This window comes from Canis lupus, chromosome 1 (genome assembly GCF_048164855.1).
Source record: "Canis lupus baileyi chromosome 1, mCanLup2.hap1, whole genome shotgun sequence".
NCBI classification, from domain to species: domain Eukaryota; kingdom Metazoa; phylum Chordata; class Mammalia; order Carnivora; family Canidae; genus Canis; species Canis lupus.
In genome coordinates, this window is record NC_132838.1 from 115,596,725 (window position 1) to 115,622,472 (window position 25,748).

General features: G+C 39.1%; 2 protein-coding genes and 1 long non-coding RNA gene across 9 annotated transcripts in view; 1 reads left to right on the top strand and 2 right to left on the bottom strand.

The window, feature by feature from the left end:
• Positions 1-11,011, bottom strand: part of ZNF607 (zinc finger protein 607) — a 25,969-nt gene extending 14,958 nt beyond the window's left edge. Inside the window, exons 1-5 of one of the 7 annotated variants that reach the window (XM_072833169.1) lie at positions 10,767-11,011; positions 9,710-9,790; positions 9,009-9,091; positions 6,713-6,839; positions 5,196-5,291 (exon numbers count right to left, since the gene is read on the bottom strand). In XM_072833169.1, the coding sequence (XP_072689270.1) occupies positions 5,196-5,291; positions 6,713-6,839; positions 9,009-9,017 (232 nt within the window). In that variant the 5' untranslated portion in view covers positions 9,018-9,091; positions 9,710-9,790; positions 10,767-11,011. Of the gene's footprint in view, positions 1-5,195; positions 5,292-6,712; positions 6,840-7,415; positions 7,699-9,008; positions 9,092-9,709; positions 9,791-10,766 lie in introns of those variants that run through there. The other 6 variants (XM_072833234.1, XM_072833307.1, XM_072833389.1 and 3 more) reach the window with 6 other exon arrangements.
• LOC140637671 (uncharacterized) lies at positions 10,619-19,182 on the top strand. The gene is made up of 2 exons (XR_012034768.1): positions 10,619-11,097; positions 18,896-19,182. It is a non-coding gene; the product is annotated as an uncharacterized lncRNA (long non-coding RNA).
• Positions 19,183-19,668: 486 nt separating this feature from the next.
• Positions 19,669-25,748, bottom strand: part of ZNF573 (zinc finger protein 573) — a 47,601-nt gene continuing 41,521 nt past the window's right edge. The window contains 3 exon segments of the mRNA XM_072833941.1: positions 19,669-22,541; positions 22,543-22,852; positions 22,854-23,595. Of these exon segments, the coding sequence (XP_072690042.1) occupies positions 22,323-22,541; positions 22,543-22,852; positions 22,854-23,595 (1,271 nt within the window). The 3' untranslated portion in view covers positions 19,669-22,322.

Below are 25,748 nucleotides of genomic sequence, written 5' to 3' on the forward strand. Positions count from 1 at the left end.
ATCAAAAGCACAATGAGAGATACCACCTCACACCTACCAGAATAGCTAAAATTAACACAGGAAATAACAGATGTTGGTGAGGATGTGGAGAAAGGGGAACCCTCTTACACTGCTGATGGGAATGCAAATTGGTGCAGCCACTCTGGAAAACAGTGTGGAGGTTCCCAAAAAGTTAAAAGTAGAACTACCTGACAACCCAGTAATTGCACTACTAGGTACTTGCTGAAAGGATACATAAATACTAATTCAAAGGGGCATATGGACCCCAACGTTTATAGCAGCATTATCAACGATAAGCTGAACTATGGAAAGAGCCCAGATGTCCGTCAACTGATGAAGGGATAAAGAAAATGTGACAGACATATACAATGGAATATTACTCGGCCATCAAAAAGAATGAAATCTTGCCATTTGCAATGATGTGGATGGAGCTAGAGTGTACTATGTTGAGTAATATAAGTCAGTCAGAGAAAGATAAACACCATATGATTTCACTCAGATGGGGAATTTAAGAAACAAAACAGATGAACATGGGGAAGGGGGGAAAAAGAGAGAAGCAAACCATAAGAGACTCTTTTTTTTTTTTTAAGATTTTATTTATTTATTCATGAAAGACAGAGAGAGAGAGGCAGAGACACAGGCAGTGGGAGAAGCAGGCTTCATGCAGGGAGCCTGACGTGGGACTTGATCCTGGGACTCCAGGATCACACCCTGGGCCAAAGGCAGATGCTAAACCGCTGAGCCACCCAAGGATTCCCCAAGAGACTCTTAAATAAAGAGAACAACCTGATGGAGGGGAGGAAGGTGGGAAATGAGCTAAATGGGTGCTGAGTATTAAGGAGGGCACTGATTGTGTTGAGCACTAGGTATTATATATAAGTGATGAATCACTAAATTTTACTCTTGAAATCAATACTACACAATCTGATAACTAGAATTTAAATAAAAATGTGAAGATTATTTATTTTTTGAGAGAGACAGAGATAGTGACAGAGATAGCAAGAGAGAGCATAAGCAGGAAGGAGAGGGAGAAGCAGATTCCCCACTGACCAGGGAGCGGGACACTGGGCTTGATCCCAGGACCTTGGGATCATGTCCTGAGCTGAAAGTAGACACTTAACTAACTGACCCACCCAGGCACCTTGAATTAAAATAGAAATTTGAAGGAATAAAAAGATAATATTGGTTTATTTCAGGATACTTTTATTTTACACATACAGAGACACAGAAAAAATGCTAGGACCACACTGTTGCGTTACTAAGTTTTGAAATTGGAAAGAATAATTGCTCTTACAACCTTTTTTTAAAGCTTTTTTAAAAAAAACAAAAAACAAAAAAAACAATTCTGTGTTCAGGCAGCTCCGGGGGCTCAGTGGTTTAGTGCTGCCTTCAGCGCAGGGTGAGATCCTGGAGACCCAGGACCAAGTCCTGTGTCAGGCTCCCTGCATGGAGCCTGCTTCTTCCTCTGCCTGTGTCTACATCTCTCATGAATAAATAAATAACATCTTTAAAAAATAATAGTAAACAATTCTGGTTTCCTTGCATTTCCAAAAAATGTTACGATCAGCTTGTAATCAAGTTAGCTGAAATAATTCTGGTAGGAATTGTGGTGAGTCTTTACATTAACTGGGGAACTATCAACAGTATTAAATATGCTGATTCATTAATATGGGTTAATTTCAATTTACTTAGATATACTTAAATGTCTTTTTTTTTTTTTAAGATTTTATTTATTTATTAGAGAGAGAGAGAGAGAGAGAGAGAGATACAGGCAGAGGGAGAAGCAGGCTCCATGCAGGGAGCCTGACATGGGACTCTATCCCAAGTCTCCAGGATCATGCCCTGGGCTGAAGGCGGCGCTAAACCGCTAAGCCACCGGGGCTGCCTTTAAATGTCTTTTCTAATAGGGTAGTTTTCAGTATATAATCTAGCATTTCTCTTGTTAAATTTGCAAGTAAGTATTTTGTTTTGTTTTGTTTTTTAAGATTTTATTTATTCATGAGAGACATAGAGAGAAGCAGTGACATAAGGAGAGGGAGAAGCAGGCTCCCTGTGGGGAACCTGATTCAGGACTCAATGCCAGGACCCTGAGATCACAACCTGAGCCAAAGGCCAGGAAGACTGAGCCACCCAGGTACCTCTAGTTGTCCGATCCATTATTGAAAATGACATTGTGGTCTCTACAAATTATTGTTGAATGTTCTATTTTTTCCCTCATTCTGTTGAGTTTTTGTTTCACATATTTTAGGGCTCTGTTGTTAGGTGATATGTATTTATATCATATTGATAGATTGGCACTTTTATTATTACAAAATATTCTTGTTTGTCTCTACTAACAATTTTCACTTTAAGTCTTTTTTTTCTGATACTAGTAGAACCACTCCAGCTCTCTCTTGGTTGTATTTTGCATACTCTTTTTTTCCATCCTTTATTTTAACCTATTTGTGTTTTTGACACTACAATGTATTTCTTATAGACAGCACACAGTTGAATGTTTTATTTTTAATCCATTCTGCCACTGTTGGTCTTTTAAATGGAATGGGTACTCAATTTACATTTAATGTAATTACTGATAGAATTTACATCTGAGGGCACCTGGGTAGCTTAGTGGTTGAGCGTCTGCCTTTGGCTCTGGTTGTGGTCCCGGATCCTGGGATCGAGTCCTATATCAGAGGCTCCCCAGAGGAAGCCTGCTTCTCCTTTGGCCTCTCTTCTGTGTGTCTCTTGTGAATAAATAAATAAAATCTTTTTTTTTTTTTAAGTTTTTTTTTAATTTATTTTTTTTAATTTTATTTATTTATTTATTCACAAGTGACACAGAGAGAGAGAGAGAGGCAGAGACATAGGCAGAAGGAGAAGCAGGCTCCATGCAGGGAGCCTGACGTGGGACTTGAACCAGGACTCCAGGATCACGCCCTGGGCCAAAGGCAGGCACTAATCGCTGAGCCACCCAGGGATCCCACAAAAAAAAAATTTTTTTTAATTTACATCTGAAATTTTACTTCTTAGCTTCTTTGTCTTATGTCTTTTCTCCCTATCTCTTAATTACTGCCTTCTCCTGTGATAAAAATTATGTTCTAGAGTACCATTTGATTTCTTTACTTTTTTTTTTTTTTTTTTTTTTTAAGATTTATTTATTTGAGAGAGAATGCATGCATGGGGATGAGGAGGGGCAGTCTTCAAGCAGACTCCCCAACAAGTGCAGAGCCCTATGCAGGACTTGATCTCACAAACTGAGATTATGACCTGAGCCAAAACCAAGATAAGAAGCCTAACTGAGACACGCAGGCACTCTTTTTACTGTTTGTTTTGTTTTGTTGCTATATAATTTTTTAGTTATTTTCTTAATGGTGTTCCTGAGAATTACAATTAAGATCTTAGTTGGTTGGGACGCCTGGGCTTAGTGGTTGAGTATCTGTCTTCAGCTCAGGGCATGATCCTGGAGTCCTCGGATCGAGTCCCACATCAGGCTCCTTGCATGAAGCCTGCTTCTCCATCTGCCTATGTTTCTGTCTCTTTCTGTGTCTCTCATGAGTAAATAAAATAAAATAAACCAATTACTATCAACTTAATTATAACTATAAAAAACTACGTTCCTGAATACCTCCATTCCTTCCCCAAACCATGATAATCTGAACAATTGAAAAAAAAAATAATAGAAGAAGCTCTAAAACCACAAATCCAGAGTTTGACTCCTTCCTCAAAATTGAGGAAAGTTAATTTGCATCTAAGTAGCCAAAAAAAGAAGCCAAAAAAGTTCCATAGAAAGTATTATGACTAAAGTTAAAGACAGTTATAGAAACAATATACATACATCTAAAACAAATGCTAAAACAAACCTAAAACAGGGAAAAACCAAATTATACTATTTAGAAACATGCTAAGAGAAAAGTAAATATTTTAGATTATGAAAGAGCCTAAGTGAAATTTAGAAAAATTCAGAATTAGATAATAGAATTTGTAAGCAAATTTCATATAAATAAAAAATGAATACCAACCTAGAAATATGAGAATAAATCCAACAGATAAATGTTAATACAAATAAAGAAATATTTGAAAAGAATGTGAAAATGAATAACAAATCAATCTATAATGGTTCTATCTATACTTCTGTGTAAGTCTTTTTTTCTAATCAGGGATTCTAATGACTCTTAAAAAACAATTCTAATTCTTTATAATAAACCACAAATCTTATAGGATCTGATCCTTCCTAATATACTGGCTTCACGTCCTATTAGTCACCACTCACTAAATCTGATCTACATGCTGCTCCTCAAACACACAAACCTCATTCCCCCTTCATGGTCTCTGCATTGTGTTTCACTCTCTTTGGAATGTTTTTGCTCATACACTTTGAGACCCTGAGCCCTTACTTCATGTCTCCGCAAAAATGTTACCTCCTCTGAAAATGGTTCCTTACAATGCTACCTTACTGAAGTTTGCTGTGTTCTTGGCTAGTGTCTGTCCTAACATATATTTCACAATCTGATATTACTTATCTATTTATTTTTGTACTTATCTCTTCTTTAATACAGTATAATCTGCATTATTGCACGGACATTATCTGTCCTACTGAGTATTACTGGATTGACTGTGCCAAGTACAGTGCCAGACTGAGTATTCAAATACATGCCAGATACATGAATGAATGTATTTTTTAAAAAAGATTTTTATATATTTATTTTGAGAGAGCACATGTGCACTCAAGAGTGGGGAAAAGGGCAGAGGGAGAAGGAGAGGGAGAAAGAATTTGAAGCAGACAGAACTCAATGCAGGGCTCAATCTCAAAACAGCAAGGCCATGACCTGAGCCAAAACAGGGGCAGATGCTTAAGCGACTGATCCACCCAGGCACCCCAGGAATTAATGTATTTCAGACAACAGAGCCCCATTGAAAAAGAGTATCTGGAAAAAATTTAGGTCCAAAACACAGGTAAAATGGCTACACTTCAGAAGGGAGTGTCTAGCAATGAATTGGGAGAGAAAAATGAGAAAAATTACATACTGAATGGTTAATGAGGTAAAGTTTACTGGGTAGCTCATACTGAAAAATTTCTGCTCAATATTATAAACCTTTTCTTTACTGAGAAAGGAATCTTCCAACCAACATTTCAAGGATGTGTTTACCATGTGCATTGACCACTCGGGCTATTACTTTCATAAATGACTTCCCTTGCCTGATTTGTTCTTACTTACCTGTATCCCATCTTTTGGTTTCTTCCCTTAGAACCATCCAGGGTTCTTTTCCTTGCTCCAATAAGGTAATTACATCTGGCTTAGAAATGGAATAGCCTGAGTATAAAGAAAAGAAATGCCACAGGCTGTAGACATAAACTTTGAACATCAAAATTAAAATTAGTAATTGAAAGGTCAAAAAGATATTGAATATTTTAGAGAAGAGTGAGAGAATTAAAGAACCTGAGATTAGTTAGGTAATATAAAATTCTGTTTTGCTGTTTGTTTAAAATTTAAATTCATATGTGTTCCAATTCAAGAGAACAAGCAGAATGTGGGTGAAAACACAACACACTCTGGAACCTGGGATCAATTCCTGCCTTTTCCACTTTCCAGTCTGGGTATAACCTTGGACAACACTTAAACCCACTATACCTCAGTATTCACACTTGTATAATGGGGATAATAACAGCAATGTTGGGAGGATTATATCAGTTAATACTCTCAATTATCTTTAGGGGCACCTGGCTGGCTAAGTTGGAAGAACCTATAACTCTTGAACTTGGGGTCATTAGTTCAAACTCCGAGTTGGGTACAGAGATTACTAAAAAAATAAACTTAAAAAAAAAAAGCATATCCTTCTTAAGGAGTGAAGTGCTCATATTTTAAAAAAAATACTCAGTTATTTTTATCACATAATGTGCTCAGAATTCTGACAGAATACTGACACACTAATCATGTTAGCTATTAACATCATTGCTGTTATGCCCTCAGGGTTACTACAGTACACAAGAGATAGCTATAAGACATTCATCCCATTTTGAATGTAATTTTCATGGATTACAACTTTCAGTCATAAAGCAGATGAACTTTGTCTTAGGAAACAGACAGCTTTTCATACAGTTTTAAATGAATTTCAATTATCCAATCCACCGCTATATAAATCGTGGAGGCTCATTTGATAATAAGAGAAATTCAGGACTCTGTCAAGCTCCTATCCCTGAAACTGTATCAAATAAAGTGGGGTAGGGCAGCACCGGTGGCGCAGCGGTTTAGCGCCGCCTGCAGCCCAGGGCGTGATCCTGGAGACCCTGGATCGAGTCCCACGTCAGGCTCTCTGTATGATGCCTGCTTCTCCCTCTGCCTGTGTCTCTGCCTCTCTCTCTCTCTGTCTCTATGAATAAATAAAAATAAAAAAATAAAGTGGGGTATTAACAGCAATCTGGAGCACAAATGAATAAGAAATTTAGATCCTTTGACAAGGTCATACAATATATGCCACAGAACTCTAATTTGCCAGCTTGATCATTATGAAAAAAAGGCAAATACAAAAAAAGACCAGAGGGGGTTCTCAATAACACTTAAGGAAAAACAAAGGTGCTTAATGGAGTTGCCATTTCCAACCTGACAAAAGCTCAAGATACTTTTTGGGGGAAGAGAAAAAAGCAAATTTAACACAATTCTAAAATTCTGTTACTTTCTGAGCCTATAGAGCAGATTCTAAATTTATCCAAATTATCTGACGCCAATAAACATACCCAGTGAGACCAAGTTACCATAGTTCTCCATCATTACATCTCGGTACAAAGACTTCTGAACAGGGTCAAGACATTCCCACTCCTGCTGAGAGAAGCCTATGGCCACATCACTGAATGTTAATGATCCCTGAAACAGTAAATACATGTATTACTGAAGAAATTAAAAGTAGAGAGATGAAGGACTTCTATGCAGAAAAAGAGCAACGTAGGAAGCATGTAGGCTAGAAATCTATGATGGAAAAGGGGACCGAAACAGAACATATATATATTTTGAAGCTGGCTGATAGATAAAAAATCCTCTGTGCTCTGGGATACTTCTAAATGTCTAAACCTTTTGGAAATGAACAAAATAATAATGTCTACCTACTAAATTAAAAAAGTATAATTAAAAATTATAAGATCAATAGCCAAATGGTATGTGCCTCATATTCTCAATAAATGTGAGCTACTAAGGAATATTTTTCTTTTTAAGGGAAGAAAAAATTTAATCATGGGATACCTCTTTCCAAATTTTAGATAACTGGGTTGAATTAAATTAAGACTTACTTCAATCATCAAGTACTTCACTATTTCAAATCTTACCGTAAGTATTTTTACCTGTTTCAATAAATCCATGTATTTTTTGGACACATGATACTACATTTTATGGGTATATCAGATTTAATCACTTACATACTTAGCAAGAAGAGAAACATCAACTTACATGAGCCATTGTTTTAGATCTGCAAGAGGTGACTGATCCTCTGGGTTCCTCTACCAGAACATATTTTATGGATATGCCAGATTTAATCATTTATACACTTAGGTGCATAACATAGGTTGCATCCACAATTCTAAAATTCTGTTACTGGCTAATTTTTATTGCCACCTACAAATTCTCACTCAACACTTTCTGTATTTTAAGTGTGGTAGGTTGGGATCCCTGGGTGGCTCAGCGGTTTAGCGCCTGCCTTCGGCCCAGGGCATGATCCTGGAGTCCCGGGATCAAGTCCCACGTCAGGCTCCCTGCATGGAGCTTGCTTCTCTCTCTGCCTGTGTCTCTGCCTCTCTCTCTCTCTCTGTGTCTCTCATGAATAAATAAATCTTAAAAAAAAATAAGTATGGTAGGTCACTTTACTAATTACCAATGATCTCTATTTCCTACTATTTATGTCCTTGTGTAATCCCCTCCCTTTGAATACGGGCTGAAACCTAATCAAAGTGAATTTTTTTTAACAAATGAAATACAGTAAAAGTGATGGAATGTTACTTCCAACATTAGGTTATAAAAGACTATAATTTCTCTGTTGCTCATCCTATATTGTTGTATTACTTGCTCACTCTGATAAAGTCAGCTACCATGTTGTGAGCTGCCTTCTGGACAGGCCCACATACAATAAACCAAGAGCAATCTCCAGCCAAAAGTTACTGAGGAAGTAAGGTCCCTAGTTCAAAAGTCCATGAAGAACTGTATCCTATAAACAATCATGTGAGTGAACTTGAGTGCAGATCCACTCAAAGCTTAGTTTTAAGATATCTGTAGGTACGCCTTGGTGGCTCAGGGCTGAGTGTCTGCCTTTGGCTCAGGGCATGATCCCAGGGTCTCAGGATTAAGGCCTACATTGGGCTCCCTGCAGGGAGCCTGCTTCTCTTCTATTTTCTGCCTCTCCTTCTCACTCTCTCTCTGTGTCTCTCATGAATAATAAAATCTTAAAAAAAAAAAAAAAGGTTCTGAAGAAGGCTGGTTAATTATACAGGTGTCACCCAAATTTGGCGTTTTTCATTCAGCAAAAAAAGAGCCTTACTATTTATTTCTCATGGCTTCCCTATCAAAGCCACGATCTCCATTATCAAAGGCCCAAACGTATACTAATCCATACAAAGCATGAGATTTTACCCTACATTAAGATTCAGGTCATTCGGTGACAAGTTCCTCCTCATTTACCTAGAAATCTCAGATTTGTAGAAAATTTCAAAGTCTTATCATGAATAAAGAACCACTGTCCCCTTCTCATCAAACAATAGACCTAACCTTTACTTGAAAGAACTTAACTCCTTCACTATTCTCTAAGGCCCTTAAATGAAGAATGGGCACTTAAGAATATCTTGAATAATTTGGTCAGTAATTACATAAACATTAGTTAGTTTAAAGTGGGCAACAGAGAGGGCATTAGGCAATTTGGCATCCCATTTCACTGGAACAAAGGCTGGGAAGCAGGTTATTTGAAGAACCTTTCCTTCAAGAAAATTAATGAAAATACTTACATGACCTAAAAAATACACACATATTTTAGAAAGAAGAGAAACATTAACTTACATGAGCCATTGTTTTAGATCTGCAAGAGGTGACTGATCCTCTGTGTTCCTCTACCAGAAAAGTAGAGTCTAGAAAACCCAAACCTGGGAGAACAGAAGGACTGTGAGACCAGTTGTGCTTTAGGGTGTATCCACTGGACTTCAGTTAACCTTATTATTATATTCTAGTATTCTAGGTTTTAAATTACCTCACATCATGCACAATTTAGTAAGTTAGATTGTAGACAAATTCATTTCTTCATTCAATTCCCATGGGTCTCTGCTGCAGAGTCATTTCTGCATTGAACCCAGACCAGACACTTTCAAAGGAAATTTTCTGATCCATGTGACAGAATGTGGTAAGGAAAATGTGGACCTGAGCTCTGTGAGAATATCCTCCTCTTTCCACTTCTACCTCAAGACTGAAGAGGACACATCGTCTAAAGGAGAACCTCTTTTGTGGCCTTGAAATTTGGTGAAGTTGTTCAAAATATTAGAGATGGACATAGAATATTCAGCATTCTGAGTCTAACAATTATTACCAGTTAAATATAAGACAGACCAACATTGCACTACAATATGAAACAGTCGTTAAGTTAGGAAGAATATTTACACGGAAAATGTCAACAAAAAATAATCAGGCAAAAAAAAGAAAAAGAAAATAATCAGGCTGAGCAATACATTTATTTATATAAAATATAAGAATATATTAATTAGGCGCACCTGGCTGGCTCAGTTGATAAGAGTATGCCCTCCTCTTGATCTCAGGTATGAGTTCAAGCTCCAGGTTGGGTGTAGAGTTTACTTAAAATAAAATTTTCAAAAAGAAGAGAAAAAAAAAGAATTTATTAATACAAAGAAGGGACACCTGGGTGGCTCAGCAGTTGAAGTCTGCCTTGGGCTCAGGGCATGATCCCAGAATCTGGGATGGAGTCCCACATCAGGCTCCTTGCAGGGAGCCTGCTTCTCCCTCTGCCTGTGTCTGCCTCTCTGTGTCTCTCACGAATAAATAAAATCTTTTTAAAAAATCAATACAAAGAAGACTTCCTGACAGATAATCTTTAAACAGAAGACAGGGATGCCTGGGTGGCTCAGGGGTTGGGCATCTCCTTTGGCTCAGGGCATGATCCCGGGGTACTAAGATCGACTCCCACATCGGGCTCACTGTGGAGAGCCTGCTTCTGCCTCTGCCTGTGTCTCTGCCTCTGTGTGTCTCTCATGAAAAATAAAATCTTAAAAAGAAAAAAAAAAAACAGAAAAGGTCTGGAAATTTACATGGTCATATGCTAACCCTTCTTATATTTGTGGTCATGTTTCGTTTTGGGGGGTGTGCTGTTAGACACGAATCACTGTGTATTCAAATGTTTTTAGTCAATACATGAAACAATCAAGACTAGTGAACATATCAAATATTCCTTTGCCATGATCAGAACTTGACATCAACATTCCTAATCTTTTCGCTTAGATCTTTATGTTTACTTCATATTCATTGTAACAACTGCGTAGTAACTTGAAACTTTGTTTTTAATTTATTAAGTTGGAGGTTTCCGGGAAGTTCTTTGCATTTTCAATTCAGACTGTTTTACTGAATGGTTTGCATTTTCTTTCCTTTGGCCCCTCACCCGCAGCACGGCCTCTCGCACACACATACCCTTCCCGTCTTTCTCATGGGGACACAAGCACCCTCCTCCGCGGCTCGAGCACCCACAGGCCCGAAGCGGGGCGGCCACCCGCGCTCCCGACTCCCACGCTTCACAAAGCCTCGCGCAGCCTCACTCACCTCCACTGGCAGTCCACGCGGGCTCCTCGCTACGTCCGCACAGCCTTTTCCGCGGCGACTCATGAGGACGTCTTCTTCACACGGGGCCACTCACGCGCGGCGCCCAACAAGCAACACCGCCCCGGTCACCGTGAGGCACAGACCGGAGGGTCGCGAAAGCCCCGAAGCAAAGCGACCCGACCAGCCCGAGCCCCGGAGACTTCTGGGAGTGGCCGCGCGGCCGGGGTGTGCGCAAGCGCAGAGCACCGACCTGCGGGAGGCGGGGACCTGAGGTGAGGGGCGGGGACCTGAGGTGAGGGCCGAGTGCGGCGGTGGTCCAGGCGGATAGGAGGTGAGTGCGACCGGTCCCATACCCGGGAGTTCTGAGAAGAGGACTGCGGAGCTCCTCTCTTTGGAGGCTTCAGGCGTGTGTGTGAGGGTCCGCCCTGTAGAATCAGTGAGGAGACTCGGAGGGTCGTCCCGCACCAGTCCCTGAAGGTGTAGGTTCATAATCCAGACTGTGTGTGCGTGAGGAGCGTGCAGGTGAATGTACCCTTCCGCTCGAAATGCCACAGGTACTTATTGCCATTTTAGAATTGAAGTTGCTGGGATTACATAAGCCATATAATGTTACACTGTTTTTTGGCAAAGCCGTGTTTCCCGGGGAGAAAAGCTGGAGAAAGTGAAGCTTCACCACATCATATATTCTCATTGTAGAAAAGGGGAAAGAGAATTTTAGTCCCTTTTTCAAGAATACTGCAGTTCTCTGAAGACTATCACAATAAAGCAGTGTGTTTTACAATATTATGTCCACCCAAAATGGACTGTTAAGCAAATCTTTTTATCGCTCTCGGCTGTATTATGAATTGGTGGACTTGACTGCATTTAAAAGGACAAACATTATATGTTCTCATTCATTTGGGGAATATAAATAATGGTGAAAAGGAATATAAGGGAAGGGAGAAGAAATGTGTGGGAAATATCAGAAAGGGAGACAGAACATAAAGACTCCTAACTCTGGGAAATGAACTAGGGGTGGTGGAAGGGGAGGAGGGCGGGGGGTGGGGGTGACTGGGTGGCGGGAACTGAGGGGGCACTTGACGGGATGAGCACTGGGTGTTATTCTGTATGTTGGCAAATTGAACACCAATAAAAAATATATTTATTAAAAAAATAAAAATAAAAAGCAAAAAAATAAAAAATAAAAGCCCATAGAGGGGATCCCTGGGTGGCTTGGCGGTTTAGCGCCTGCCTTTGGCCCAGGGCGCGATCCGGAGATCAAGTCCCGCCTCGAGCTCCCGGCATGGAGCCTGCTTCTCCCTCCTCCTGTGTCTCTGCCTCTCTCTGTGTGTCTATCATGAATAAATAAATAAATAAATACCCATAGATTGGGAAACACCTTTTAATTTTAATGCCTGGTCATGAGATCTTGTTGAAAAATAATTTGCTTTTCATTTGTTTGGACAGTGAAGATAAATTATGGCCCAATGCTCAAAATCTGGAAATAATGGGGTATCAAAAGAATCAGAGTTGTGTTTTTATGTATTTAGATTCAGGAGTAAGTTCAACAAATGAGAAATGTAAAATTTTCATAAAAGGATTCCCATATTTTATTTTATTTTAAAGACTTTCCTTTTTTTTTTTTTTTTTTAATGATAGTCACAGAGAGAGAGAGAGAGAGAGAGAGGCAGAGACATAGGCAGAGGGAGAAGCAGGCTCCATGCACCGGGAGCCCGACGTGGGATTCCATCCCAGGTCTCCAGGATCGCTCCCTGGGCCAAAGGCAGGCACCAAACCGCTGCGCCACCCAGGGATCCCTAGACTTTCCTTTAAAAAAAAAAAAAAAGATTTATTTATTTATTCATGAGAGACAGAGAGAGAGAGGCAGAGACATAGGCTGAGAGAGAAGCAGGCTCCATGCTGGGAGTGGACTCCAGGATCACACCATAGGCCAAAGACAGACAACGGCTGAGCCACCCTGGCATCCCAGGATTCCCACATTTTAGTAATCAGTATATATATACATATATATTAAAGATTCATTCATTCATTCATTCATTCATTCATTCATTCAAGACAGAGAGAGGCATAGACACAGACAGGGAGAAGCAGTCTCTTCACAAGAGTGCCATGAGGACTGTATCACTGATTCCGGATCACAACCTGAGCTGAAGGCAGCCGTCCAACAGCTGAGCCACCCAGGTGTCCCAACATTAAAATATATCTTAAACATGCAAAACATGCATAGATTAACATTTCAAAAGGTATAGAAGGTTTAAATAAAAATGTGAGCAAACTCTTCTCCCATATATTTCATACATCAGCTAACCTAGAGTCCACACATTTTGATGTGCATCCTTCTGTATAAATTATTTTCAAATAAAATATGCAGATGTTATATACACTCATATGTATATGCAATTTCAAATCCTATGAGTGCTATATGCATATGTATTTCTTTTAGTTCACATAAATGTCTTCCCATTAGTACATATGCATGTCATTATTTTCAACAGCTGCAAAGTAGGTCACAGTAGTGTAGCTGAACGCTTTTTACGAATTGAAACTTGGGGTGCCTGGGTGGCTCAGTCTCTGACTTCGGCTCAGGTCATGATGTCACAGGTTCAGGGATGAAGCCCCACATCCAGCTTCATGTTCAGTGGGGAGTCTGTTTCTCCCTCTCCCTTCCCCCCCAACTCATGCTTGCTCGCTCCCTAATAAATAAAATCTTTCCAAAAAAAATTAACTCTATAAATAGATACTAAGAATTTTCCTATTTTTTCTTACAATCTTCCATTAATATCCCTCCATAAATTTCAGTTTACATATTTATAGGCTTATATGTAAATTAAATTCTCAAAAGTGGATTTGCTGTTTGTATTTTAACTTGTCAGGTCGACAGATTTCTCATCTTGATTATAACATTACATTTTCATAGTAATATATGAAACAGTGTCTGTTTCTGCCACCAATATTTCTCATTTTAACTCAGTCCTTATTCCAATATTCCACTTTCCCAACCTGAAGAATCAAGAATCAATCTCAATCACCGACATATTTCTGAGATTCTTCTAGTAGCTCAACTGCTGACAATCCATAAAAACCAGGCTGACATGATGTAGCACTTCTATTTGAAGGTTAATTGAGCTTTATAAAAATCCTATTTAGTGTAGATGCTGAAAACTCATGGAATGATGGTGAAAATGTGTTGGAAGGTGTTCTGTCAGCCACTAGTGAGGGAGGAGTCCTGTCCTAGGGTTCTGGAGATGTCTGAACACAGGACACCTACACAATACACACTACACACAGAGATTGACAGCGGTTTATTAGTTTCATATCCTCACATCCTAGGGGAATAGGATACTGCATGCTATAGGACGTTGTCACTTGGGGAGCAGAGTAAAAACAGCAGCAGCTATGGGAGCAAGATTTATACTAACAAGAGGATGAAGTGACTCCTGACTCCCTTGGGGGGATGTAATTGGCTATTTTAATCTTGTAGGTCCCTGGGAGGTGAACCCCATTTGGTTGATTACCAGATAGAGTGCAGATGGTCTGGCTGAAATGGAAACTAACTGGTTGAAAGAATTTCCTTTTGGGCAGCAGGCATATCTGGTGAGCTGAGGGGAACACATGGTTAAGCTTTTAGGGTCTTGTAAGATTCCAAGATATCAAAGTAGCACAATACAAGAGAAAGAAGGATAAAAGAATTTCCTTTTGGGCAGCAGGCATATCTGGTGAGCTGAGGGGAACACATGGTTAAGCTTTTAGGGTCTTGTAAGATTCCAAGATATCAAAGTCTTACAATACAAGAGAAAGAAGGATGTAACATGAAATATAGGCTAATAAATTTCATTACAAAAATTAATAAAATTGGGTAGCCCAGGTGTCTCAGTGGTTTAGCACCGCCTTCAGCCCAGGGCGTGATCATGGAGACTGGGGATCGAGTCCCACATCGGGCTCCGTGCATGGAGCCTGCTTCTCCCTCGGCCTGTGTCTTTACCTCTCTCTCTCTCTCTCTCTGTTGCTCATGAATAAATAAAATATTTTAAAAAATCAATGAAATATTTATGATAAAATGTACAAACTATTCCTACTGTATATCCTATATATATATTATCATTTACTGTGTGAACCACTAATATGTCTAATTTCTTGGATTAAAAATAAAAGGAAAAAGATTAAGGAACTACATAATAGCAACTTATAAGGGAGGATTGAAGTGGAAGCATTCTTTTTTTTTTAATTAGTTAATTCTTGGTGTTTGTGATCTGCTTAATGTGGACACTCAAGGCCTGGGCAGAGGGAGGAGTGCCAGGGAATTGGGCAGGCAGGCAAGGTGGGTGGGTCATAGGCTCACACCTGGCCCCAGGAGGGGATGCCAAGTGGTGGGGGCTGGCCCAGGCAGGCCAAGGGGAGTACCAGAAGGATGGCCCAGGAAGGTAGACCCACCAGGGGACCTGAATGCAAGATATTGAGAAGTATCTAACTCAGGTGCTGAGTGCTCAGGGCCAAAGCCTAGCCCAGGGAGGAAGGGTTGGGGACTGGTTGGGGCTAGCAGAGCCTAGGGGCCTCCCTGAGCTGGGCTGAACTCAGGCATGTCTGCCAGTTGGACTCAGGCAGCTCCTGGAGACAGACGTAGAAGTAGTGGTTCTCCTCCAGGTGGTCCAGACATGAGCTGATCTATTTCAATACCGAACTGATGGCAGCATCTTCTGCTCCCAGGCTTGCCCAGGTCCCAGTTGAAGTCAGACATCTGGCTGGGGAGCTAAACGGGCCTTAGAACCACTGTCAGGGTGCCTGTTGCACAGACAGCCACCACCCGGCAGACAGTGGAGGTGCCAGGGTGAAATTGAAACTTTTTTTTTTAAATTATTTTTCTTTTTTTTTTTTTTTTAGAGAGAAAGCACACACAGGTGCGGGGGTGGGTAGAGGTAGAGGGCGAGGGAGAGAATCTTTTTTTTTTTTAAGATTTTATTTATTCATGGGAGACACACAGAGAGAAGCACAGACACAGGGAGAAACAGGCTCCATGCAGAGAGCCCGACGTGGGACTCGATCTCGGGTCTCTAGGATCACACCCTAGGCTGAAAGCTGGGCTAAACCACTGAGCCACCCGAGGGAGAGAATCTTAAGTAGACTCCACACCCAGGGAGGAGAACCAGTTGAGGATTATCTTAGGACCCTGATCATGGCCTGAGTCAAAATCAAGAATCCAGCTTAACCAACTGAGCCACCCAAGTGCCCCTGAAATTAAAGAATTCTAACAAATGTCAGGTGTGTGGAAAACTGTGTTTCAACTAAATCTGGACTTTCTTAAGTTAAAATGCTTGTTATAGTTCTATATTAATAGCCTACAGAATCAAACAAGAGTGAAAATTTTCCAAAGAGATAAAAAAAAAATGTATTGAGAAAGAATAAGTAAATGAAAGAAAACAAGAAATTCAGAGAAAGATACAGAAAGAACATTAGGCAACTAAAAATGATTTATGTTTATCAATAATCGTAGGTAATTTAAATTGATTAGTTCTATTAAACATCAATTTAAAAATTATGGAGGTCTCAATTTCACTATGGAGTCTCCATGAGCACAAAATAAAGCTTTGGGTTTTTTTTTCTCCTGTTAAAAAAATAAGAATGTGGCACTCAGCTGGCTCAGTAGGTGGAGTGTGCCACTCTTGATCTTGGGGTTGTGAGTCCAAGCCCTACTTTGGGTGCAGAGATTATTTAAAAAATAAAATCTTTAAAAAATAAAAATGCGGATGTAGGTGTTAAAAGGGTCATATCTGAAGCTTAAGGAGAAAAAGAGGTGGCAATGAAAAAGATGATAAAAACTATACCAGTTAAATACATTTTTTAAAGATTTTATTTATTCATTCATGAGAGACACACACACACAGAGAGGCAGAGATACAGGCAGAGGGATAAGCAGGTTCCATGCAGGGAGCCCGATGTGGGACTCGATCCCCGCATTCCAGGATCACGCCCCGGGCCAATGGCAGGCGCTAAACCGCTGAGCCACCCAGGGATCCCCCAGTTAAATACTTATAAAAAAAGTTAATATAATTTTAGAGCAGACAAGATTAATTTGAAAGGATGACTGTAGGCTAAAAAAATGCTACATATTAACAAAGTTTAATTCTATAGGAAGATATGACTTCTAAAATTGAATGTATCTTATTTTACATTCCAGTGACATAAATAAAAAATGATTTAATCTATGAGGGTCAATGGACAGTTATGACATACAGTCATGATCTTTAAATCAGATCTCAGTCATTAAAAGCTTAAACTAAAAAAAAAGCTTAAACTGTCAAAAGTAAGTAATAATAGGGAAAGTTTAACAAGACACTGAAAACTACATGCCAAAATAATGGAAAATATTACTTTTTATGATTTTATTTATTTGTTCACGAGAGACACAAAGAGGGAGGTAGAGACATAGGCAGAGAGAAGCAGGCTCCACGCAGGGAGCTTGATGTGGGACTCCATCCTAGGACGCCAAGATCACATCCTGGGGCAAAGGCAGACATTCAACCACTGAGCTACCCAGGCGTCCCAAACATTCCTTTTTTTAAAGAAGAGATTTATTTACCTCTTTGAGAGAGAGGGCAAGCACAATTAGGGCAAAGGGGAAGGGAGGAGAGATAATCTCAAGCAGACTCCACAATGAGTAGAGTCCTAACATGGGGCTAGACTCTGAGATCTGGCCTCAGCTGACACCAAGAGTTGGACGCTTAACTGACAGAGCCACCCAGCGGTCTCAACTCAATGAATTGTCTGGATATAATTTCCAATTTGAAGGAAAAATGAGGGACAGATCAACAAATCATATCAGGAGGGAATAAATCAAGAATGTGGGCACTGTAGACATGTTACAAAAAAAAAAATCAAAGACATAAAAAAGTACTACCTTAGAAAACAAAAAACAAATCCAAATGCAATATATTAACTAGAATAGATACTGATTAAAAAAGAAATATTTACATTACAAATTTAGGAAAAATCTAAAAAAATTTACTTCTTACTAGCCTATTATGAATTCCTACTTAATTATGAATAGAGAATATGAATTGTTGCTATTATCATAATCTCTACATCTCTAAATCATATGCTTATTTCCAAAAACGTGTTGCTATTATCATAATCTTTACATCTCTAAATCATATGCTTATTTCCAAAAAAATTTTTTTTAAGATTTTTTTATTTATTCATGAGAGACACAGACACAGGCTAGGGGAGAAGCAGGCTCCATGGCAGGAAGCCCAATGCAGGACTGGATCCCCAGTCCCCAGGATCACACCCTGGGCGGAAGGGGGCACTAAACTGCTGAGCCACTCGGGCTGCCCTCTTATTTCCAAAATTATGTGAAATTTAATGAGTGGCTTTAAGAAGCTGTGTGAAATTAATTAAACTGTTAAGATCTTATTCATAAAAATTAACTATTAGCAACACAAGTAGTGAGGAGAGTACCAGCTCATATCTATTTAACACAGGTTATATTGCCAGATACTCTTCCAAGGTTTTATAAGTATGACTTTTTTTTGGTATATTTTTTATTAGAGTCACTTTGCCAACATATAGTGTAACACCCAGTGCTCATCCCATCAAGTGCTCCTCTCAGTGCCTGTCACCCAGTAACCCCATCCCCCTACCCACCTCCCCAACTTTTTTTAAAAAGATTTTATTTATTTATTCATAAGAGACACACAGAAAAAGGCAGAGACATAGGCACACAGAGAAGCAGGCTCCCTGAGGGGAAGCTGATGTGGTACTTGATCCCAGGAGCCCGGGATCATCTCCACAACTGAGCCACTCAGGTGCCTCAACAAGTATAACTTTAATTAATTTCCATAATAAGACTATTAGCATTTTGCAAATGATGCCATAATAGATGATAGATATCTTGGCGAATAACACACAGGCTGTAAGTTAGTAGAATGGCAACGATGACAGGTAAGTTATGTGCTGTGGCTTAAAGGATTTCTGTATACATGAAGTGAACATGTTTATTATTAATTTTTGAGAGTTGAACAATGACTGAGTAACCGTTTTGGTGGCTGGAAGGTGTGGTGATTTAGAAATATGTCTGCAAAAAAAAAAAAAAAGAAATATGTCTGCAAATGATTTGACATTTCCCCCTTCAAAAGGTGAAGCTGGATTCCTCCTCTCCTGTTGAATGTGGGCTGGACTTGACTTACTGGTAATAAGAATGGTGAAGCGAAAGTGACTGCCGAGGCTGGATTACAGCAAGATCACTTCTGAGAAAAGCCAATTATCCTGTCACAAGGACACTCAAGCAGCACATGGAGAGGAAGTAACTTGCCAGGATGAAGCTATCAGCCACAAAACTAAGCCATCTTGGAAAGCAGATCCTCCAACCCTCATCTATCCCTTCAAGACCTGCTATCTCATGAGATAAAATAGATACCTGGCACCAGAACTGCCTAGCACATCTATTTGCTCCCAAATTCCTGACCCATAGAAACTGTGAGAAGCATACACACTTATTTAGATTTTCAGGTAGCCTGGGATGCAGCAAGAGATAGGCACAGTTTCAAAGAATTCGTGAATATATTTTATATTTTCAGGTAGCCTGGGATGCAGCAAGAGATAGGCACAGTTTCAAGGAAATTGTGGATATATTTTTTAAAATGGAACCACGAGTCCTCAGTATAAACCGTGTACATTCTTACTACATGCAACATATACTCAAGAAGTGCCAGAAGCCTGGCAGCCCCGGTGGCGCAGCAGTTTGGCGCCGCCTGCAGCCTGGGGTGTGATCCTGGAGACCCGGGATCGAGTCATCGGGCTCCCTGCATGGAGCCTGCTTCTCCCTCTGCCTGTGTCTGCCTCTCTCTCTCTGTGTCTATGAATAAATAAATAAAATCTTAAAAAAAAAAAAAAAAAAAAAGAAGTGCCAGAAGCCTCACCCATTTACAGCATCAACTGTAAGTCCGGGATTTCCTCATGTAAATCAGGTCCACTGTGGAGGAGGAGGGCTTTCTTCTCACACATTCTCTCTCTGTGCCAGCAGTCAATATGATTGAGCCACTTGGACCAGATCCTTCAGCCCTGGTCAAGCCTTCCTTCTAGGGCTGAAATCTCATGAAAAATCCAATCTGGGGATGCTTGGGTGGCTCAGCAGTTGAGCATCTGCCTTTGGCTCAGGGCGTGATTCCAGGATCCAGGAACAAATCCCACATCAGGCTCCCTGGGAGGAGCCTGCTTCTCTCTGCCTATGCCTCTGCCCCTTTCTTGTGTCTCTCATGAATGAAAAAATAAAATCTTAAAAAAAAAAAAATCCAGAAGCCCTCAGCCAAGTCACTCTTGAATTTCTGACCCACAGAAACTGTGAGAGCTGTTGTTGGTGATGAGCCATTAATTAAAATTTGGGGTAATCTGTAACACAACCATTGATTATTATGGAAGGCTTTTAGCTGTTCAGTAAATTAACAAATTTAATTGAAAATTCTATGAATGTTGCAGGCATGAAAAATTAAGATTCCCATTTTTTTTCTTAATTTGTCATTATTTTATTTTTTAAAAAATTTTAATTCCAGTATAGTCGACAGTGTTATATTAGCTTCAGGTGCACAATGTAGTGATTCAACAATACATTACTCAGTGCTCATCATAAGTGTTCTCTTAATCCCCTTCACCTATTTCACCAACCCCCAACTCCCAGAATGGTAACCATCAGTGTTCTCTATAGAGAAGAGTCTGTTCTTTTGTCTATTTTTTCTTTATTTGTTTTGTTTCTTAAATTCCAGGTATTAGTGAGATCATATGGTATTCGTCTTTCTCTGACTTATTTCACTCAGCATTATATCCTCTAGATCTATCCGTGTTGTTGCAAATGGCAAGATTTCTTTTTTTTGGCTGAGTAATATTTATATATGCATATGAATATATACATTCATATATACAAGTTCATATACACATATAAATATATGTAGGTATATATATATGAATATTACATATAATATTCCTTCATATCACATCTCCTTTATCCATTCACTTATTGATGAACACTTGGGCTACTTCCATAATTTGGCTCTTGTAATAATGCTAAAATAAATACAGGGATGCATACATCTTTTCAAATTAGTGTTTTTGTATTCTTTGGGTAAATATCCATGAGTGGAATTACTTAATCCTGTGATAATTCTACTTTTAATTTTCTCAGGAACCTCCATACTGTTTTCTTCAGTGGCTGCACCAGTTTGCATTCCCACCAACAGTGCAGAGTCTTTCTCCACATCCTTGCCAACATTGTTTCTTGTGTTGTTGATTTTAGCCATTCTGACAGGTGTGAGGTGATATCTCATGGTTTTGATTTGTATTTCCCTTATGATGAGTGATGCTGAGCATCTTTTTCTGTCTGCTGGTCATCTTATGTCTTTTTGGAGAAATGCTTGTTCAGGTCCTCTGCCCATTTTTAAATTGAATTTTTTTGTGTGTATGGTTTTTTATTTTTTTAAAGATTTATTTATTTATTCATGATAGACAGAGAGAGAGAGAGAGAGGCAGAGACACAGGAGGAGGGAGAAGAAGGCTCCATGCCGGGAGCCCAACGTGGGACTCGATCCCGGGACTCTAGGTTCGCGCCCTGGGCCAAAGGCAGGCGCTAAACCGCTGAGCCACCCAGGGATTCCCCTGTGTGTGTATGTTGAGTTGTAGAAGTTTTTTCTACCTTTTGGATACTATTCCTTTATTGGATATGTCATTTGCAAATATATTCTCCAATTCTGTAGGTTGCCCTTTAGTTTTGTTGAATGTTTCCTTTGCTGTGCAGAAGCTTTTTTTTTTTTTTTTTATCATGATGTAGTCCCAGTAGTTTATTTTTGCTTGTTTCTTTTCCCTCAGGGGACCTATCTAGAAAAGTGTTGCTACAGGTGATGTCGGAGAAATTACTGCCTGTGCTCTCTCCTTGGATTTTTATGGTATGGGTCTCACATTTAGGTCTTTACTCCATTTTGAGTTTATTTTTAGTGTACGGTGTAAGAAGGTGGTCCAGTTTTCCCAACATTTGTTGAAGAGACTTTTTCCCGTTGCGTATTTTTGCCTCCTCTGTTGAATATTAATTAACCATATAGTTGTGGGTTTATTTCTGGGCTCTCTATTCTATTCCATTGGTCTAGGTGCCTATTTTTATGCCAGTTCCATACTGATTACTACAGCTTTGTATTATATCTTGAAATCTAGGATCATAATACTTCCAGCTTTATTCATTTTCAAGATTGCTCTGGCTATTCGGGGTTTAATTCGCTATTGTTTAGTCAAACATTCCATTAAAACAAGACTAACACTGAAATCTTTATGAAGTAATATAAACTACATTATGAATTCTCTCAGCTGGTGAAAAGATACCTATGAAGACTAACATTCAATAATTTCTCACCACTGTGAACTGCCTGATGTGAAAAAAGTCTGGGTCATGCCTAATGGCACTGTCACATTCCTTATGTTCTTAGAGTTTCGTATCTGTATGCATTCCCTGATGTGCTTTAAGAGTTGAACCATATCTGAAGGCTTTCCCACACTTCTTACACATGTAGGGTTTTTGTAAACCATTCATTCAGTATGAATTCTCTCATGTTGAACAAGGTTTGAAGCCCGACTAAAGGCCTTCCCACATTCCCTACAGTCATAGGGCTTCCCACCAGTATGAATTTTCTGATGCTGAACAAAGTTTGAGCCAATACTATAGGTCTTCTAACATTCCGTACATCCAAAAAGTTTCCTACCAGAATGAATACTCTGATGTCGAATAAGATTTCTATACAAAGTGAAGGGTTTTTTTACACTCCTTACATTCAAAGTGTTTCACACCAGTATGAATTTTCTGATGCTGGTGAAGGTATCCATATAAGCTAAAGGTCTTCCCACATTCGTGACATTCATAGGGCTTCTCACCAGTGTGAGTTTTCTGATGTTGAAAAAGTTTTGAGCCAGTAGTATAAACCTTCCCACACTGCCTACATTCAAAAAGTTCCTCACCAGTGTGAATACATTGATGTCAAGTAAGATTTCTATACAAGGTAAAGATTTTCTTACATTCTTTACATTCATATGGTTTCCCACTTTTATGAATTTTCTGATGTAAAGTGTGAGGCAGTGGTATAGCCCTTTCCACATTCTTTACATTCATATAGTTTTTTTTTACCAGTATGTATACTCTGATGTACACTAAGTTGGTAACTTCTTTTAAAGGCCTTCCCACATTTCTCACATACATAAGGTTTCTCATCAGTATGGATTTGCCCATGTTTAACAAAGTTTGAGCGCTTCCTAAAAGCCTTCCCACGTTCTTGACATTTATAGGGTTTCTCACCAGTATGAATTCTTTGATGAATTCTAAGGTATCTACCTTGACTAAAGGCCTTCCCACATTCCTGACGTTCATAAGGCCTCCCACTAGTGTGGATTCGCTCATGCTGAACAATATGTGAAACATAAATAAAGGCCTTCCCACATATCCTACATTCATAGGTTTTCTCACCAGTATGAAATCTCTGATGTACAGTAAGTTGATAACCACTTTTAAAGTTCTTCCCGCATTCTGTACATTCATAGGGTTTCTCACCAATATGAACTCTCTGATGTAGGACAAGTTGATAGCCATTACAAAAATTTTTCCCACATTCTTTGCATTCATAGAGTCTTCTACCAATATGAAACCTGTGATGTAGAGTAAACGGAGAGCCACTACTAAATTTCTTCTGACATTTCTTATGTTCATAGAGTTTCTCTCTGTTATATGTGCTCTGATATTGTATGGAAGATATATCTTTTTCATAAGTGGGCATTTCTACATAGCTCATTACCTCACAATGTAAATCCAAATCTGAAACAAAAGAAGAAAACAAAAAATACTTATATTTCTTATGCTAGAGGATATGGAACTTCTATGAAAGAAATATGAACTAATAACTCTCATAACAAATGAAGGGCTTATTGAATTGTAAAATATGGTTATGAAATTTTTGAAAGGCCAACAGTTCAGGGATGTAACATTACGTAGGATAGTGAAGTTACTGAAATGTAGGTGTGGCCCAGAATCTTTGGCAAGCTTGTTATAAATCTGATATCCTGGTTCTGTCCCAGACCAACCAAATTTGATTAAGAGGAAAAAAGGGGCAGCCCAGGTAACTCAATGGTTTAGCACCACCTTCGGCCCGGGAGTGATCCTGAAGACCCAGGATCAAGTACCAGGTTGGGCTCCCTGCATGGAGCCTGCTTCTCCCTCTGCCTGTGTCTCTGCCTCTCTCTCTCTCTCTCTCTCTCTCTGTGTGTGTCTCTTATGAATAAATAAATAAATAATCTTAAAAAAAGAGAGAGGAAAAAAAACCTTGACATCTTTATTTTGAATCTACCACAGATTTAAATGCAAATCAAAGGTTAAGAATTTATCCTAAGTTTCTCTAGTGTTTCTCTTTATTCTTGAAATATGATCCAAACCCCTTTCCAAGGACCCCAGGACTCCTTTTATATGACATCATGTCCAAACACTGACCCTTTTGCACCTATCTCCTTTCATATCTCTTTTCAGCACTTAGGATATGGTACAACCTTCTCTAGGACTTGATGCTTTCCATAGACTGTTTCATCTGACAAGACTCCTTGGACCTGGGCACTTTGTAAGCTGATCCTTCTCATTCTTTAGTCTTGGGATAAACGTCCTATGCTTAGAAAGGCTGCACCTGCCAACTCTATGTAAGTATGTCCATGTGTCTCTTTTTATGTTCTAGTACTTCATTCCTTCCACCATCCTTTTGTTTCCAATTATGATATAATTAGTTTCCTCGTTATTCTATTTACATTTCTCTAAACTTCCTCAAGAGCAGACACAATCTTTCCTTTTTCATCACTGAATTACAAGGTTCTGATATATCAGAGGTGCTAAGTAATTAATTGTTTTTACTTATCTTCAATTGAGTTCTGTTATTCCTCCTCCATTCTAAGTATGCTAAATCTGTGTTGGTTCATATAATTTTTCACATCCTCTCTTCCTTTTCTTTATTTTCATGGCCAGCCATCCTTGTACTTCCCAGTATTTTGATGCCTTTTCAGACAATTCACAGATACGTACTCAAATGAAATAAGAAATTCCTTCCATTTGGAGATGCTAGAGAGAATCAAGAAATTATAATGTGGAGGAAAGTTTTGAGATACCAGAGGGCCTAGGACTGTTAAAATGGAATATCAGATATAAGCTGGAAAAAAGCAATCCAGATTCAGGAAAAGACTCAGGAGTGTAAGTGTAGAATGAGTGGGGCATGAGTCAAGGGCAAACAGTATGTGACTCAATTGTGGGATGTGTATAACACATGAAATGATATATTCTGTGACCTCAAAAAATAACACCAAACCTAGTAGCAGCATCAGAAAACAAAAAGCACTCCATCTGAAAAACTGAAGGCTCTCTATTAATTAAATGCTAAGTCAATAAATGTAGTGGACAACTGGCAGAGGTAGGATGGATACCCATACAAACTATGACTTGCATATCAAGACTAAAGATGACACATATACATCAGGAAGGTGTGAAAAGATTTATTACTTATATAATGAGACTTCCTAGAGAAAGCAGAGTGGTTATCAAATAGGTTTGAAAGGACTTAAAGATTTGGAAGAGAATGACTTAATAAGGTTTTTTATGAGAGTTAGGGTATGGTGCAGGGCTGAGGGTTCCTGGACGTGGGGTTTGCATGGTTTGAGCTTCCCAAAGGCACCAAAGTAGGGAGCTCTCAGGGTTGTTTTTTGTTTTGTTTTGTTTTGTTTTGTTTTGTTTTAATCTGCTTGCCCAAAAGTGAGGCAGAGAAGTGGGGCTTGAAAGCTGTCAGCAGTCCAAAGAAAAAACAAAAACAAAAACAAAAACAGAGTCAATATTTTTATTATACTAAGGAAATACACAATGAAACTAGAGAAATATAACCAAACAAAAAATGAAAATACTATATTTTGGAAGGTACAATATCCAACCACAATGTCCAGAGA